General features: G+C 42.7%; 1 protein-coding gene across 3 annotated transcripts; it reads left to right on the forward strand.

Moving 5' to 3' along the window:
- The first annotated feature begins 4,103 nt into the window (after nt 1–4,103).
- ccnt2a (cyclin T2a) lies at nt 4,104–14,523 on the forward strand. Of its 3 annotated transcripts, none has more exons than XM_048238981.1 (10): nt 4,107–4,309; nt 6,228–6,309; nt 6,830–6,958; nt 7,283–7,343; nt 7,953–8,015; nt 8,591–8,675; nt 10,679–10,842; nt 11,088–11,158; nt 12,761–13,994; nt 14,114–14,523. In XM_048238981.1, the coding sequence occupies exons 1-10, from the start codon at nt 4,152–4,154 to the stop codon at nt 14,185–14,187; spliced, it is 2,121 nt and encodes a 706-aa protein (XP_048094938.1). In that variant the 5' UTR covers nt 4,107–4,151; the 3' UTR covers nt 14,188–14,523. The 3 variants fall into 3 exon arrangements, 2 of the variants coding, with proteins under 2 accessions (XP_048094938.1, XP_048094939.1); XM_048238982.1 differs by having other exon boundaries at nt 8,630–8,675; XR_007193094.1 differs by lacking the exons at nt 11,088–11,158; nt 12,761–13,994; nt 14,114–14,523 and having other exon boundaries at nt 4,104–4,309; nt 8,630–9,069; nt 10,679–10,814.
- The last annotated feature ends 854 nt before the right edge of the window (nt 14,524–15,377 follow it).

Raw genomic sequence — 15,377 nt, forward strand, 5'->3', positions numbered from 1 at the left:
GGGAGGATGCTCTGGTACACTGCAGGTCTCACCACAATGATCTGAAAAGCCTAGTGGGAAATGTCATGCTACAAATGGTCAAGAACATCAGCCGTGAGGCCCAAACTCCCCATGTCTGGACCAGCTTGAGATTCCTAGCTGGAGAGTGGCTGTGGGTAGACAGGGAGTCCCGAACAAAAAATTAGGTACCAGGAGAACAGTATACTGCCCCAGTGTCCCTCTCAGTCCTTCAATTGTGGAGCCTTCGGCCGGCAATCACACGACTTGACCAACAGGGACTGTCAGGAGAAGCTCAACTTTATCTGCTACGGAAACATATAAATGGGGAGGGGGCAGTAGTAACAAGTGACTAAACTAGTGTAACATGACTAAAATGATCAGTAACATTACATGATAAGCAACTTCGTGATTCTTAACTTTTGTGATTTTCTATAATAGGCGTGTTTGGTAGCAACAAAAGTAAAACATTAATTCAATGATTGAAATAGGAAATAGTTTAAACAAATGTTACTTTATGTTGATATCCTGTAGCCTATAACAAATAATAGAAGTTATTTTGCATTGCAACTTTGGTCCTGTTGGGATTCTATAAACTCATTTTTAAATGTAAAGTTACTTACTGATAAAATGAGGAACACACTTATAGTTTGTTACTTAATATAACATGATGTTGATTTGTGGTGTCTTAATCTCAAGAAGGGTTCATTAATAGGCTAAGCTTTATCAAAATGTCATGCAGTGGTGGGCAGTAGCTTACTACTTGTAGCGAAGCTACTAGCTTAACTACATTTCAGTAGCTTGGTGGTAGCGTAGCTATTTTCTGAAGCAGATAGCTTTTCACTAGCTTAGCTGTTTTTTTACCATGTAGTGCAGTAACTTTTACAGAAGCTACATTTAAAGCATTTGTGGAGCTCACAGTAGAACTTCCTTCTGGCCACCCATACATGCAAGTTCAGTTCTATTCAATGGATCTGACAAACATGACACGTTTATCCACAGGGACGGACTGGGACTAAAAAAAGGCCCTGGACTTTCTTCCATATAGGCCCACTACCATACAAGGATACAAGGATACAAGGAAGTTTATTGTCACATGCATATAGTTACTAGAAGTAAGAATGCAGTGAAATTATGTCTGGTGTCAGCCTATTTGTGCAAAGTGGGGCGCATGGGGGTAAAAAAAGTGCAGTAGAAGAGGGGTTTAGTAGATTAAGGGCAAGGGCTGCATAAGAAAGGTGGGGAGGATTGGAATTGGGGGCACCAACAAGGAGCACCCAAGAGCAACAGGGGCAAGGAAAAACTCCCTTACCAAGGAAGAAACCTTGGGCAGATCCACGGCTCAAGGGGCTAACCCAACTGCCAGGGGTCTTGCATGGTGTGTGTGTTGGGGGGATGACAGAGATGGGATAGTGTGCTGTGTATGTGGGGAGAGGGCAGTGTGCAATATGTGTGTTGGAGAAGCTTCCTCATGAGACAATGTGCTGTGTATTGGGGGGACAGTGTGCTGTAAGTATGTTGGGGATGTGTGTTGGAGAAGCTTCCTGAAGAAATAATGTGCTGTGTTTGTAGGGGGGGGGGCAAAAGTTGGAGAAAGTCAGATATGTGTGTGTGTGTGTGTGTGTGTGTGTGTGTGTGTTTTGACGTGTGATGAAATAAGAAAATAAATAAAAGGTCTATAGCATAGGGAGAGGGATGTAAAAGTGCTAAAAGTCTTGTAGGTGTGTGTGGGGGGGGGGGTCATGAGTGCTGAGGAGTGAATGAGTGCAAAGTCAGTATAGTGTGAGTTTAGAGTTGGGAAATGTTTGAGAGTGCTGAAGAGTGAATGTGTGCAAAGTCAGTATAGTGTGAGTTCAGAGTTCGGATGGCCTGGGGATAAAAACTTCTCCTGAGTGGCTTTGTGACTACATAGGCGTCTTCTTGATTTCAGCGGTAGGAATAATCCATTGTTAGGATGAGAAGAGTCCTTCAGAATCTTTTGGGCTCTTAGGAGTACTCTTCTGGAATAGATATCTTGTAGAGCAGGGAGTTGAGTTCTTATAGTACGTTCAGCTGAGCGCACTACTCTCTGCAGAGTACTACAATCTCTAACTGTGGAGTTCCCATACCAGGTGATGATGCTACCAGTTAGAACACTCTCAACCGCTGAAGTGTAGAAGGCCTTCATGATGGATGTAGAAACTTTGAATTTCCTTAGCTGACGAAGGAAGTAGAGTCGTTGTCTGGACTTCTTCAGAACATATTGAGTGTTAACAGTCCATGTTAGGTCTTCAGTAATGTGGACACCAAGGTATTTAAAACTTGTGACTCTCTCTACAGGTTTCCCGCTGTTCATTAGTGGGGTGTAACTGTAGTTCTGCTGCTGCCTTCTGTAATCCACTACCATTTCCTTGGTTTTATTGATATTCAGTGTCAAGCTGTTAGATTGACACCACTGTGCCACCTCATCAACCTGATCCAAGTAGAGCTGTTCATTGTTGTTACTAATCAGGCCCAAGATCACTGTGTCATCTGCAAACTTGATGATGCGCATACGCAGTACACACACCCTTGTCCCTTGCTGTCTCACATACTTTGCCATTCAAAAATAGGTGGTCACAATTTACGAAAATGCTAATTATTTGCTTCTGGAGAATTTGAGCCCCATAACGTAAATACTTTTGGGCCTCCCAAATGCTAGGGAGGTTGGGGGGCATGCTCCCCGTTATGACATTTTTGAAAAATAAATGATGACTTCTGGTGAATTTTGTGCAACTAATTGATAAATTGACTTGAAATATATTACATGCATTAAAGGCATAATACAGTCTATAAAAACCTACACAGGTTGTTATATTCAACTCATTTTAAGCAAGTCTATTGGAAGTTTGATCTCATCACATAGGCTACTACATCAATGGAGTAAGCCTAGCTCCTGAGCAATCTTTGAACAAGGTAACGGTCACACCTGTTAAACTCACCTTAACATGACATTACTGAGAGTAGGGGGGTGGAATCCTACTGGTGAGGGCTTCGGGCTTGTAACCGAAGGGTTGCCGGTTCGATCTAGGTTCGATCGCCCACCAGTAGAAAAAATGAGGGCGGGGGAAGTGGTTGAGCACTGCTCTCCCATACCCACAATCCACGGCTGAAGTGCCCTTGAACAAGGCACCTAACCCCGCACTACTCCCCGAGCACCACTGTAGCAGGCAGCTCACTGCTTCGAGTTAGTGTGTGCTTCACCTCACTGTGTGTTCACTGTGTGCTGTGTGTGTGTTTCACTAATTCACGGATTGGGATAAATACAGAGACCAAATTTCCCTCACGGAATCAAAAGAGTATACTTATACTTAAACTTAAACCTTAAATACCTTAAATCTTATAGCCTAAAGCAACACTGTCAGTCCTACCTCTAGTCTGTAGGAAGGCAAGGGTAACCCTGCAAATAACCCCTTATAACATGTAAGTTATCTGTTTACATGTTGGGCTATAGTCTTAAATTGAGTTTATATATATATATGTTTATATATATATATATATATATATATATGGATTGTCTTGATTCATTCAGTCCATGTCCAAGTTGGGTAGGCCTTTTGGTTTCTGACATATGGCCAAAGTGCTTCTCAAACCATTTGAATTGTCTGTCTATGTGCCAATATCATATTTTTGAAAATAGTGATGATGGCCTATCCCAGTCATGTTTATGCTGTTAAAGAAATAAAGATCAAAATAGCAGATTGTTATGTAAAATGAAGTCCATGCATTCATACAACAGACCATAAAGTCAAACAACCTGTTAAATTCTCTTTGGATAATCAGCTTTGGATAAACCCAGAATCTGTGGGCTATCTGAGACGTTCTGGTGTCAGTCAGATCAGACACGACCATGCAGCCTGCACCGAATGCGCCTAATGGGCATATCGTAATTTGCCACTGGAGGGCAATCTTGTGTAGCGAATTAGTGAAATTATTATGCTCTAAAATTTCGCGTTGGGAATTGTAAATTCTTAGTGTAAAATGTAATTTCAGAATATTTCGAAGTGAGATAAAACATTTTTATACGGACGATAGGCCACCGTACGATTATTGTTTAACAATTATATCACACGTAGTTACGTAATGACGTCTATGCATTCTGTTGTGTTCCGATACTGGACGTTTACTCCGGAGTAATGGCGGCGTACCGGGGATCTTCGTCGAAATGGTTCTTCACCCGGGAACAGCTCGAAAGCACGCCGTCTCGACGCTGTGGAGTAGAACCGGACAGGGAACTCTCTTATCGACAGCAAGCGGCAAACCTTATTCAAGATATGGGCCAGAGACTAAATGTGTATCCTTTTAAATGTAATTTGCTATTTGGATTTCACAGTCTTCAATGTTCGGGGAGGAGGAGGCCCAAGAGCAATGGCGGCCTAGGCCCATTTCCGAGCGGCCTCGTTCGTTAAATTGTCGACTTGACGTTTATAGAAACGTTGTTTCCATACGAATTACCTCACAGTACAATACTATTTTGCACAGGAGCTATCCATGTAACTAAAACATTCAGTTTAGCTGACGGATAACGTTTAAGCGGGTTGTTGATGACAAGAAAGCTAGCCGGCTAACGTTAGCTGTCTTAGCTAACGTTGCATCGCAAGCTACTGGTTTTGTAGCGATAAAGTTCGTAAACTGCTGAGTTGGCCAGTTGCTGATTTATGGTGAAATGAACGGTGTCAACCCCTTCACAGATTTTAGTTCATTGTGGCTACGTTAGTAGATTGCATTAAATGCGGCACGCTATTAGCTGTCACTTGCTATGTCTTGCGTCATTAATATGCCGCCAGCTTGCTCGCCAGCTAGCACTAACGTTATCTAGCATACGTGACATATTTGTTGACATTGCACTAGCAGTGTAACTTACAGATATCCCGCGCACCCTAAAGTCAACTACATTTAATTTGCAGTGTTATCCATTCTCCTAGGGTAGAGTTTACCTTGTATGATCGCGAATGCAAACAAAATGAGACGTGCTGTCAATCAACGGTGGTTGCATGATTAACGCTAACGGCTATGTCGGACAGCAAGCTAATGTTAATTGGTAATGACTATTCTGTTGGCGAAATAAAGGTAGTCTTTACAGATGTCAGTCCTTTGCTCACTATTACAACGAACTTTGCAAAGTTGTTAACGTTATGTTGTCTGGTATAAGCTTAACGATGACCTGTAGTTTTGTCCACTAGAGAGCGTCATTATGCAGAATTGGTCCCTCAATGTCACATCTTGGTTGTTGAGACCGTACAGCTTGATCCTATAGGACTGACTAGGGATGTAACGATTACCGGTATAATGGTAAACCTCGATAAAAATGTTGACGATAACAATTACCGTTTTCATTTCAAATATCATAATTATCGCAGTTGATTACCACGGTGTGGAAACCGTGTGTTTAATCCTTCCCAGCTTTATCCGAGCCTGCTTTTGACATACAGTAGGCCCGGTACAATGGGAAAAAACTGGTACCCTACTGATTCTATTGTCTAATTGATGGATTTAACTGCGATTCGGATTAGGCTACACCAGATTTTAAAAGGCGGAACATTTTCACCGCAAAACGTGTACTGTATCATGTGGCCACTTCGCGTCTTTTTATACTGCGATAATACCGAAAACCGTGATAATTTTGATCACTATAAGCTGAGGTTAAATTTTCATATTGTTACATCCCTAGGACTGACCAACCCTGATTTATTTTAAAAGAGGTATTAGATACAGATCACGATTCATGGACTCCATTGACACCTTGTTAGAGCGTGGCTGAATGGAGCTGACAGAATCTAAAATAATATCTGAAAATGTCAGGGAGAGAATTGGGAGCAAAATTTCACTTAAAAATATCAACAGATGCCTGGGCAATGACTAGAAGTTGAAGCCTTTATTCTGCATGAGTATTTGCTCCTGAATATGTGTCAAATGAAACTGCTAATTCTGTATTGCTTTGTATTGATCCTGAATTAAGACCTGTGTCAGGTCTGTGTTAGGCTGCCTGTTCTTGTATTGCATGCCCCTCTACATTATTGTGTGCACCAGTTGCGTACATTGTGTATATCACAGACATTAAGTACAGTTTGCACCAGTTCATTCTGGCTGTTACAATGATGTACACAATTTCATGCTCGATAAGAGTTTATGTATTATTTATTTAATAGTAGATTAAGATAGACATTGAATAATAGCCATTCAAATGTTTTCCTTAACTGTATTTTTTTCAGCTCCCAACTGACAATAAATACTGCTATTGTTTACATGCATAGGTTTTATATGTACCACTCTTTCACAAAATTCCATAGAAATGTAAGTATGCCTGTTTTGCACACATTTATGCTCATATATATATATATATATATATATATATATATATATATATATATATATATATATATCAAAATGATCCGCTTTTAGATCATTGTGTAGATGTAGTATTAGACTTAGAGAACTAGCCTCATAGTGCTTTTTTATACCTCTTTTATAACTTCAGGGCTTAAAGTGTTCAGGCACCGTGCCTCAATTCAGGCGTGAGCTCAGCTGGTATGCTTAAGATTTGAAAATAGGCAATATTATAGACTACAGTATATATGACGTCCTCATAAATGTCTGATAACTTCAGGCACAGATATTTCTATTGCTTTAAGCCCTGTATCTTTGTTCACTTTTGCTTTAGTTGTATATGCAGTCTGATTAACTGTTTTGTACATGTGTGTGACGAAATGTGTGTGTGTGTGTGTGTATATATATTTATTTGTGTGTATATATATTTATTTGTGTGTGTATATACTTTTATTATTTATTTATTTATTTTTTCCCCTCAAAATAGATCATATCCCCTACCACCTTATTCCTGGCTGCCAAAGTTGAGGAGCAGCCGCGGAAACTTGAGCATGTCATTAAAGTGGCGCATGCCTGTTTATGCCCTCAAGAGCCTCCTCTGGATACAAAGAGTAATGTAAGTGCATCCGTCACTGCACACATAGTTTCATTCCCCAATCAATCACTCCCATTTTCACCCTCCCCTGGCAGAAGCTCTTTGCCTGTGTGCTTCTGTTTGGCTTTATGAGATCCCGGTCACAAACAACTGGCATTTGCCATTTTTGACTGGATGGGTTAGCGACCGATAGTCATAACCAGTAATGCACTAGGCATCACACGCCGACTTCAACCAACCAGGACTGCCAACTACTGTCTGTTAGTCAATGAAAGGGTTGCATTCTGGATTTGGGGTAAGAGACACATTACAAGCATCATGTAATGATTGTCTATTGAACTTCAGGCATACCTCCAGCAAGCTCAAGAGCTGGTGATACTTGAAACCATAGTGCTGCAGACTTTAGGTAAGTAAAGGTCAAACTCTGAGAAGACAGGTGGTCTCACGTGAGTGCATACAGTGTACATTGTGAATGTATTGGAGTGTTACACTTGGGTGTAGGATGCTCTTTTCCTGCCTTTTGTATCCCCACCATCACCTGGGCATTTTGAGGTGCTGCCTCAGGTACTGCCCTTTGGACTGGTCAAACACCAGAGACCTTTCTGAGGATCCCAAGAAGACTGTCGCGTATGCACCTTTAATTTGAATTAGGGCCATACAGAAAGCCGTGCATATTAAGCACTTTCAGCTGGGTGTTATGTTCATCTACTCCCAGTCTGTGTAACCATTTAAACCTCACACGGAGTACTGTTTTTCAACTCAACAACACCACTTTTTGTGTCACTAGTCTTCCATCATTTGAAAATTTTGCCTCGTCATCCGTTGTCTGTTGTCGTGCCCACATGCACACGGTTATGCCGTCAATATTCCATCTGGTGTGTGCTATAGACTTGAAAGAGCTGCACTTTAGTCATGTTTTAAATCAATTGATTGATACTTCTGTCTAGATATATATTTTTTTGTTGCCGTGTTTGTTGTTCAATGATCTAACACTGGCATATGTTTTTGCTTGCAGGTTTTGAAATAACAATTGAGCATCCACACACTGATGTTGTGAAATGTTCCCAACTAGTGCGAGGTAAGGTTTTCCTTCAGTTGTCTGAGTGTAGTTTTGTCTGGGACTGAATAGGACTGAAGACAGGGAAAAGTCTTTTTTCACAAATGCCTCAACAGTCATTCATTCTTTAACCCATTTACTCCTAAAATGCCTGCTAAAAACGCCTATAGAATCTTATGGCATTCTAGACTAAATAACCTGAGGGTTTTCTGAAAACATACTAAAACTTGTCAACGTCTACCAAAATTTAATATCTAAGCCTCTGTAGCACCTAGAAACATGAAATAAAAAGCATGCTGCGCTACGCAGCATCCAGCGGGAGGGTCAATGTTGCGTCATGCAGCATCCAGCGCAAATGGGTTAACTCTAGATTATGCAGGAAGTGCAATAAATTAGACAATTTTGGTGATTGGCTCTTAAAAGCTGCAGTTTTCCAAACACGATTTCAGAAAAGATTGAAGAAAAAAATCAGTTCAGCCAGTCAGTACCCACATGGCTGATAAGGATCACCTTACTTTTTTTCTCTGTTGTATGTTTGTAATTTTAGAAATTGGCAGACTTTCATTTATCTATTTTTATTCCTTCATTTCTTTCAGAAGCTAATTCTCATCCCCCTCTCTCTTCTTCTGCCACAGCAAGCAAGGATCTGGCACAGACTTCCTATTTCATGGCTACCAACAGGTTGTTATCCTGTCCCTCATTTGTTGCACTGTGACTGCACACTATAGCTTCCGTTACTGCAGGGTACCCTTGTAGTGTCCAACACCCTCCTTGCGCTGGTGGCTTCTGGAACGCCGCCCCTTCTGAAGCTTCCACCTCAGAAATGGGGGCGGGGGGTCGGGCAAGAAGGGGGCGACGGCGATCCGGGCCCCGGCTGCAGTGCGGTGTATTGTACGAGGGATCAATGTTGGCACCAAGGGGGCTGAATGCACATTGCGAAGTGTAGTGGTGCGCTTGAACCTCACGTTTACTCGGTTACAGAGGTGCATTTGTCTTTTTTAAAAAAAGACATTGTGGTAGCCTGAGTAGCAGAAAAAGATTACACAGATGTAAACATTGCATAGAAGTCCATCTGGTAAGTACCATAAGTCTTAACTTTTTGTTTCACTTTGTAATGTTTTTTGCATTTTTATAAGATTTTTATAAATAAGTGCGTGTTGAACACTATTTAGTGGAAATGTGGGAATCATTTATTTTTTTTATTTTTTAATGTCCAAGTGTTGTATTGACTTGAATTATTTATTTGTTCATGTCTGTACTTTTTTTTAAGTTGGCGCCTAACCCATTAAGGACCTATTTTTAAGATTGAAGGCCATAAGCTGTTTTAATAAACTAGCCAGTGTGATATATCTTGCATTTTGGTCTTGTAATAATATGCATTGGTTTTGTAACAGAGTCCCCGACATTGTTCGAGTCCTTAATGGGTTAGTTGTAACAGGAATTTGTGTGTTGCATAGTACAACTAGTTTAGGCGTACTGTGTGCTAGGTAGTACCAGAGATGCTTTGGTATGCATTTTCTTTCATTGAAGCCTTACAATGCCTGGACGTGCGATTCAAATTACAACTACAACTACCATTGCTGTTTTTATAGGGTTTGTCAATACTTTTGAAACACTTAAACAGTTTACACCAAAAGAAGCGTCTCATTTTTCTGCCGATTTTTATTGAATACATTCAAAGTTCTTAATTTGCCAAGATGACAATCTTCTTTTGGGTTGTCTCTGTTTACTGTGGTCAGCTGTGGGCGGGGGGATGCCATATTGGACATTAAAAGGTTGTTTTCTGTAGACAGACGGATGTTGACCTAAAAGAGCATCAAAATGAAATGTGGGCCAATCTCTTTACAGCTTCATAGGGTCAGCGCCCAGACATTGTTCTTGTTTGAAGCACAAGGGTACCATCCAATGTTTACCATCACTATATTAGTCATTGGCTATCAATGACCTAAAACAAATGGTGTGAATGTCAATGTACCTAAATTTTGACTTGCTTCTTGGTGTAGTGTGACACTTGTGTACTCTCTCCTTTCTCATGTCACACTAGTAAGGCTTGTCTTGTGTTTTGGATTTCCTTTGTTTCGGAAGGGCTTAGTTCCTGCTGTATTTGTCTAGAGGTGAACACGTGGATGGTAGCTGTGTGGCTCCTGCCACATTTGATGTGATTACAAAACAAAAACTCCTATAAACAGAATAGTCTAAATGAATTTGCATGATCAGAACTTTACATGTTATATCCACGATATCTGTGCTTATTATGCTAACACATATATGCCAAAGTTGTCCTTAATTTTGAATGGAAGTGTTTTCCTGTCATCACATGTTAGTAAGCAGTTATAAAAGTCACCATAATCTCCTATCAATGCAGAAATATATGGTCTTAAGGGGCCAAAGAATGTGTGAATTACTCCGAGTCATATATGACTAGAACAGAATGAATATACCATAAATAAATATATGTAAATAAATTATGTGCATGAAAATGTGCTAGGTCTATATTAAATACTACGTCCTTCAATATACACAAGTCACTCACAATTGAGGACACACTACTGCCATGATATTTTACTACTTTTAAACAGTTTTATGGTGAATACTGCCACTGTTATTGAATGTTGCCTTGCTGCTGTTGTAAGTATGTACGCCCCTCTCTCCCCCTCTTGTCCGTTCTTCTCCCCCACCTGCAGCCTCCACCTCACCACCTTCTGTCTGCAGCACAAGCCTACGGTCATTGCATGCGTGTGCATACACCTCGCTTGCAAATGGTCCAACTGGGAGATCCCAGTGTCCACCGATGGGAAGCACTGGTGGGAATATGTGGACAGCTCAGTCACCCTGGAGCTTTTGGATGGTGAGACAGCAGATTAGTTGTATGCACATCCAGCCTGTTTTGAGGCCAGGTGCCAGACAAAGATACACGAAAAGAGTAGAAGTATCCACACATTTGAATACAGCTCCCAGTATTAAATTTACTACAAAGACCTAAAGAAGACCCTTTTTGATTGAGATGTTGCCTTTGTAGTCAATTATATGTATCTTTTTTTTTACACCATAAAGGACCACAAATCAACAACTTTTTATTTTTCTCCCCCTCAGAACTGACCCATGAATTCCTCCAGATTTTGGAGAAGACACCGAGCAGGCTAAAGAGGATTCGTAATTGGAGGGTAAAAATCACTTCATTGAACAGAGTGTGATGGTACTTGTATGTTCTGATGTGACCGATGGTGATTGTTTTCACCTTATAAATCACATTGCTTTCAAATGGACCTTGCATTAATATGACCGCACTTGTGTAGAACTTACACGTGTACCTAAAGAAGTGATTACACTGGTGGGTGGATGTCGTAGTTGTGGCTGCTTAATGTCATCTGTCTCTTAAAGCATTGGTTCCCAAAGACTGGGTCGCGACCCACAGGTTGGTCGCAGGAGATTTTATTTGGGTCACCAGCATAGCCTAGTGACAATTTATGTTGTGTAATAGGCCTAGCTTATACCTTATATAGCTTAGGAAAGCTAACAGGTTTCTATTAGGATCTAGTTTGTTAACAGTCATGGTTTTGTCATAACTTCCTCTGTGCATTTTTTAGTTATCTCACTTAAACAATATTTCTGTCATGGACTTTTGCAAAATGCAAGGGGACATGAATCAGCCTATATTTGCACAAACAATAACAGGCTCTTCAACTTGGCCCGTTAAAATCTAAAAACTATCAACAACTAAGCAGACATCCATGGACCAGGACATAAGGCTATTACATTTGCGTCATAGGCTGCAGATAGCCTACCGGTAGTTTCAATTGTAGATAGACCTATTCTTTAAAGTTAATAGCAGTCTCCTCACATTCCTTCTTATTTCGGATTTCAAACGCACAAGAGTGCATTAGATTAGGCTATAATTTAAATTGACATTTAAACGCTATTTGCCTCTTTCCATTTCGTGAACTGTAGCTACAGTATGGTGCATTATCATTTATCTTTCGGTTATGTTGCAGAAGCCTCTTGTTCTGATATTTATTAATTTCATATTCTTACAACATAAACACAACACCAATAAATAGGCTACAATATAAAGACTTGAGTTGTCCACGGTGTTATGGATCCATTTGTCTGTAACGCAACAGGCTACAACAACATCTAGGCTATCTTTAGAAATACAGGAGCAGCTTACTATATGCTGAAGATGGATGACTGCGTAGCATGCCAAAATATCCCCAAACTCTTGGATGTACATTAAAATGGATCTTTTCGGTAGGCTAGTCATTTCCAACTTCTCAAGCTGATGGTGCTCAAAATGCAACACAACCGTGTTCAAAGCAGGATGAGGACAACCTGAGGTTGTGTGTTTATAGATAACTGAGCTAGAATTGAACATATTTGAACATATTTAGCATTGTTTCATGAGTGTAATTGAGATTGCAGAATTGTGGGAAAACTGAGGAGTCAGTGCATCACCAAACCCTATAATAGTAGTGGGCCAGACCAGGCGCTAGATATCTATCCAACCACTTAGATATGGCACTGTAGAATGGTTATAGAAAAGTTTGAGAACCTGTGGCTTTAAACATCAACGTTTTGGGCAATATTGGTGGTTGCATGTTAGATCTGAAGTGAATTGGGTCGCGATAGTCTGTCATTTAAAAAAAAAAAAAAGTGGGTCCCCAGAAAAAAAGCTTGGGAACTCTGTCTTTAAGAATGAGCTGATTGTAATATGAATGTTTGGAATGAGCTGATTGTCATACGAAGTGCCATTTGGGTCTCTTCCTTAGGCGACACAAGCTGCCAAAAAGCCCAAAGCAGACGGCCAGGTGACTGACGGCAGCGGCACTTTCACGTGTCCATCCCTGTCGCAGGATCATTCCCTGGTTGATGCCATTCCTGGCGTGTCTGGAGACGCTGCCTTCTCCAAGGCCTCGTTTCCTGTCGGCCTGTCGGGCAACTCCGGGAGCCTCTCCCTAGATGCTCTCACCGGCGTGGGGGGCACCGCCTACACGTACACGGCCCCGAGCGACTGGCCTCAGGACCAGGGCCACTCGGACCCTCTAAAACCGGACACCCTGGGTCTCCAGCAGGGGGCAGCACCGTTGCTGCCCCAGCACGGCCCCTCCTCCTCGCACCCGCACCGACCCGACAAGGGTGCCGAGTTCAACCCCATCAAACACGAACACAAGGCCGGCGGAGGGGCCAAACACCAGCCGCCGGTCTTTCCCGCACCCGCACCTCCACCACCTCCCACCGTCAAGATGACTCTGGACAAGTACCGCGAGAAGCAGGCGGCCGAGCTGGCTGGGCAGAAGCGCCGGCATGAGCAGCAGCAGCAGAGCTTGGAGCAGGAAGGTCGGGACGCGTACAGTAGCGCCGCCCTGCAGACTGACCACCGCAAGCACCTGCAGGCCCACCTGCACAGCCAGCTGCCGGGTCCCGGCAGCAGTAGCCTGTCCACCGCGTCCCCTCTGAAGATGAAGCTGCCCCTCCCTGGCCAGGAGAGGTCTCAGAGTGGCGGCAACAACGGCGGAGGGGACCGGCGTGAAAAAGGCGCCTCGCTGAAGCTGCGCCTCCCGATCCCTGCCCCGGGCGAGAGGAGTGGCTCAGGCAGCAAGGAGGAGCTCAAGATGAAGATCAAAGTGTCGTCGGAGCGGCACAGCTCCTCGGACGAGGGTGCTGCCAAGAGCAAACATTCCAGCCCGCTGGTGGTCAAGGAGAAACACCGGGACCGGGAGCACTCTGGCCACCGGCACCACCACAAGCATGGGCACTCGCATTTCCACGTGCACAGCGGCAACGGCCGAGGGGCCCACGAGGGCTCAGGGTCCGGAGGCGCCCTCCTCCGCAGCCCCCTGGGCCTCGCCGCCGACGGGTTGACCATGATGGCCCCCAGCGCCTCAGCCACTGCCACCTCAGCGTCCTCCAGTTCCTCCTCCTCCTCGCGCAAGAGGGGCTACCCCGAGAGCAGCCACAACCACCACTCCTCCAAAAAGAACAAAAGCTCCAAGGGCAGCTCAGGTAGTTCCTCTCATTGTTGCTCTGTTGCTCAGCAGGTGTGTGTGTCGTCTCTCTCGCAGCTCTGTTCTTAACCTTCCCTTCCCTCCTCCCTCCTCCTCCTCCTCCTCCCTGTCACGCAGCTGGAGGCCTGCGGACGTCCCAGCAGCACCCTGGCGACATGGGACAGGAAGCCGGCGGGGAGCCGCGGGCCTGAGCGCGTCGAACAGCCACCAGCTCGCGTCGGTGAACTACAGAGACACTTTTTCACGTGCTTGTCTCGCTGTTGAGCGCCCCCAAGGAATGAACGCCTGAAAGCCACCAGTGGGAGAAGAAACGGGGATGTAGAAAGGAGAAAACAATAGAAAGAATAAGAGAAAAGGCTACTTCAATATAGATGTTTTTCTCTTACTGGAGAACTAATGAGAAAAAAAAAAAAGAGATTGCTGATCTTTGGTTTCCTTGGCAATGTCACCCTGGTCTCCCCTTCTCTCTGTGTATGTTGTTGCTGGTCTCCTACAAAGCCCTGTCAGTGGGTTGTGGAGAGAAGGCATGGGGGCATTCTAATTCAGATGGATTTAAAATCTCCATAGACGCTAGAAGATGATTGGGAGTTGAATTCTAAATACTTAAAACTGAATGATGCAACAACTTTGTTTTTATTTTTATTTTCATTTATAATTTAAGCTATCTCCACAATTGTAATTCATAAATACTATTAGGCTCTTCCAAAAATGACCTATTTCCTGTTCTGAAAGTGGATGTTTGTGTGTGTGTGTGTGTGTAAATGTTTGAGTCAGTGAGGGCATGAATGATGTCTTTCGTTTCTATACTGTATGTATGATCTGCATGTTTCAATCAAAGGGATGAAGAATGATAGACTGCTGTTTACAGGAAGTGGAGATAAATGTACATACATTTTTGTATGCTTAAAAGTGATAACATAAATACTCAGGTTTGGAACTGCTTGTAAGTATAACAAATCGTGTGTGTGTATGAGAGAGCACACAGATATGTGCGCCTGTATGTATGTGAATGAAATAATGAAAAGAAAAAAAAAGACTATTATAACTTGATAAGAATCCATTCTTTGATTCTGACTGCAGCATTCCAGTGACGTGCTTATAAGCCTGTATTCTCTGCATGGGCGGCCAGCGAGGACCCACCATGCTTAACCAATCACCTGGCTTGTCAGAGGCCTTGCAGTTTTGTCCTTTTCCTTCCCCAAGGTGACTTTAAGCTGGATGCCAAAGGTTGTGCCTCAAAAGAAGAGAAAATAAGAGGACCCTAAAGTTTACATAACCTTTGCTGTGAAGTGCATTTAAAATCTCTCGGCTTCAAGCTGTAGCCTATAGGTGCGACACTGTAAATCAATAATGGAAAAATTTAGGATTACCCTTGTTAAGT

Source organism: Alosa alosa, chromosome 3 (assembly GCF_017589495.1).
Source record: "Alosa alosa isolate M-15738 ecotype Scorff River chromosome 3, AALO_Geno_1.1, whole genome shotgun sequence".
In the NCBI taxonomy this organism is placed as follows: Eukaryota; Metazoa; Chordata; class Actinopteri; order Clupeiformes; family Clupeidae; genus Alosa; species Alosa alosa.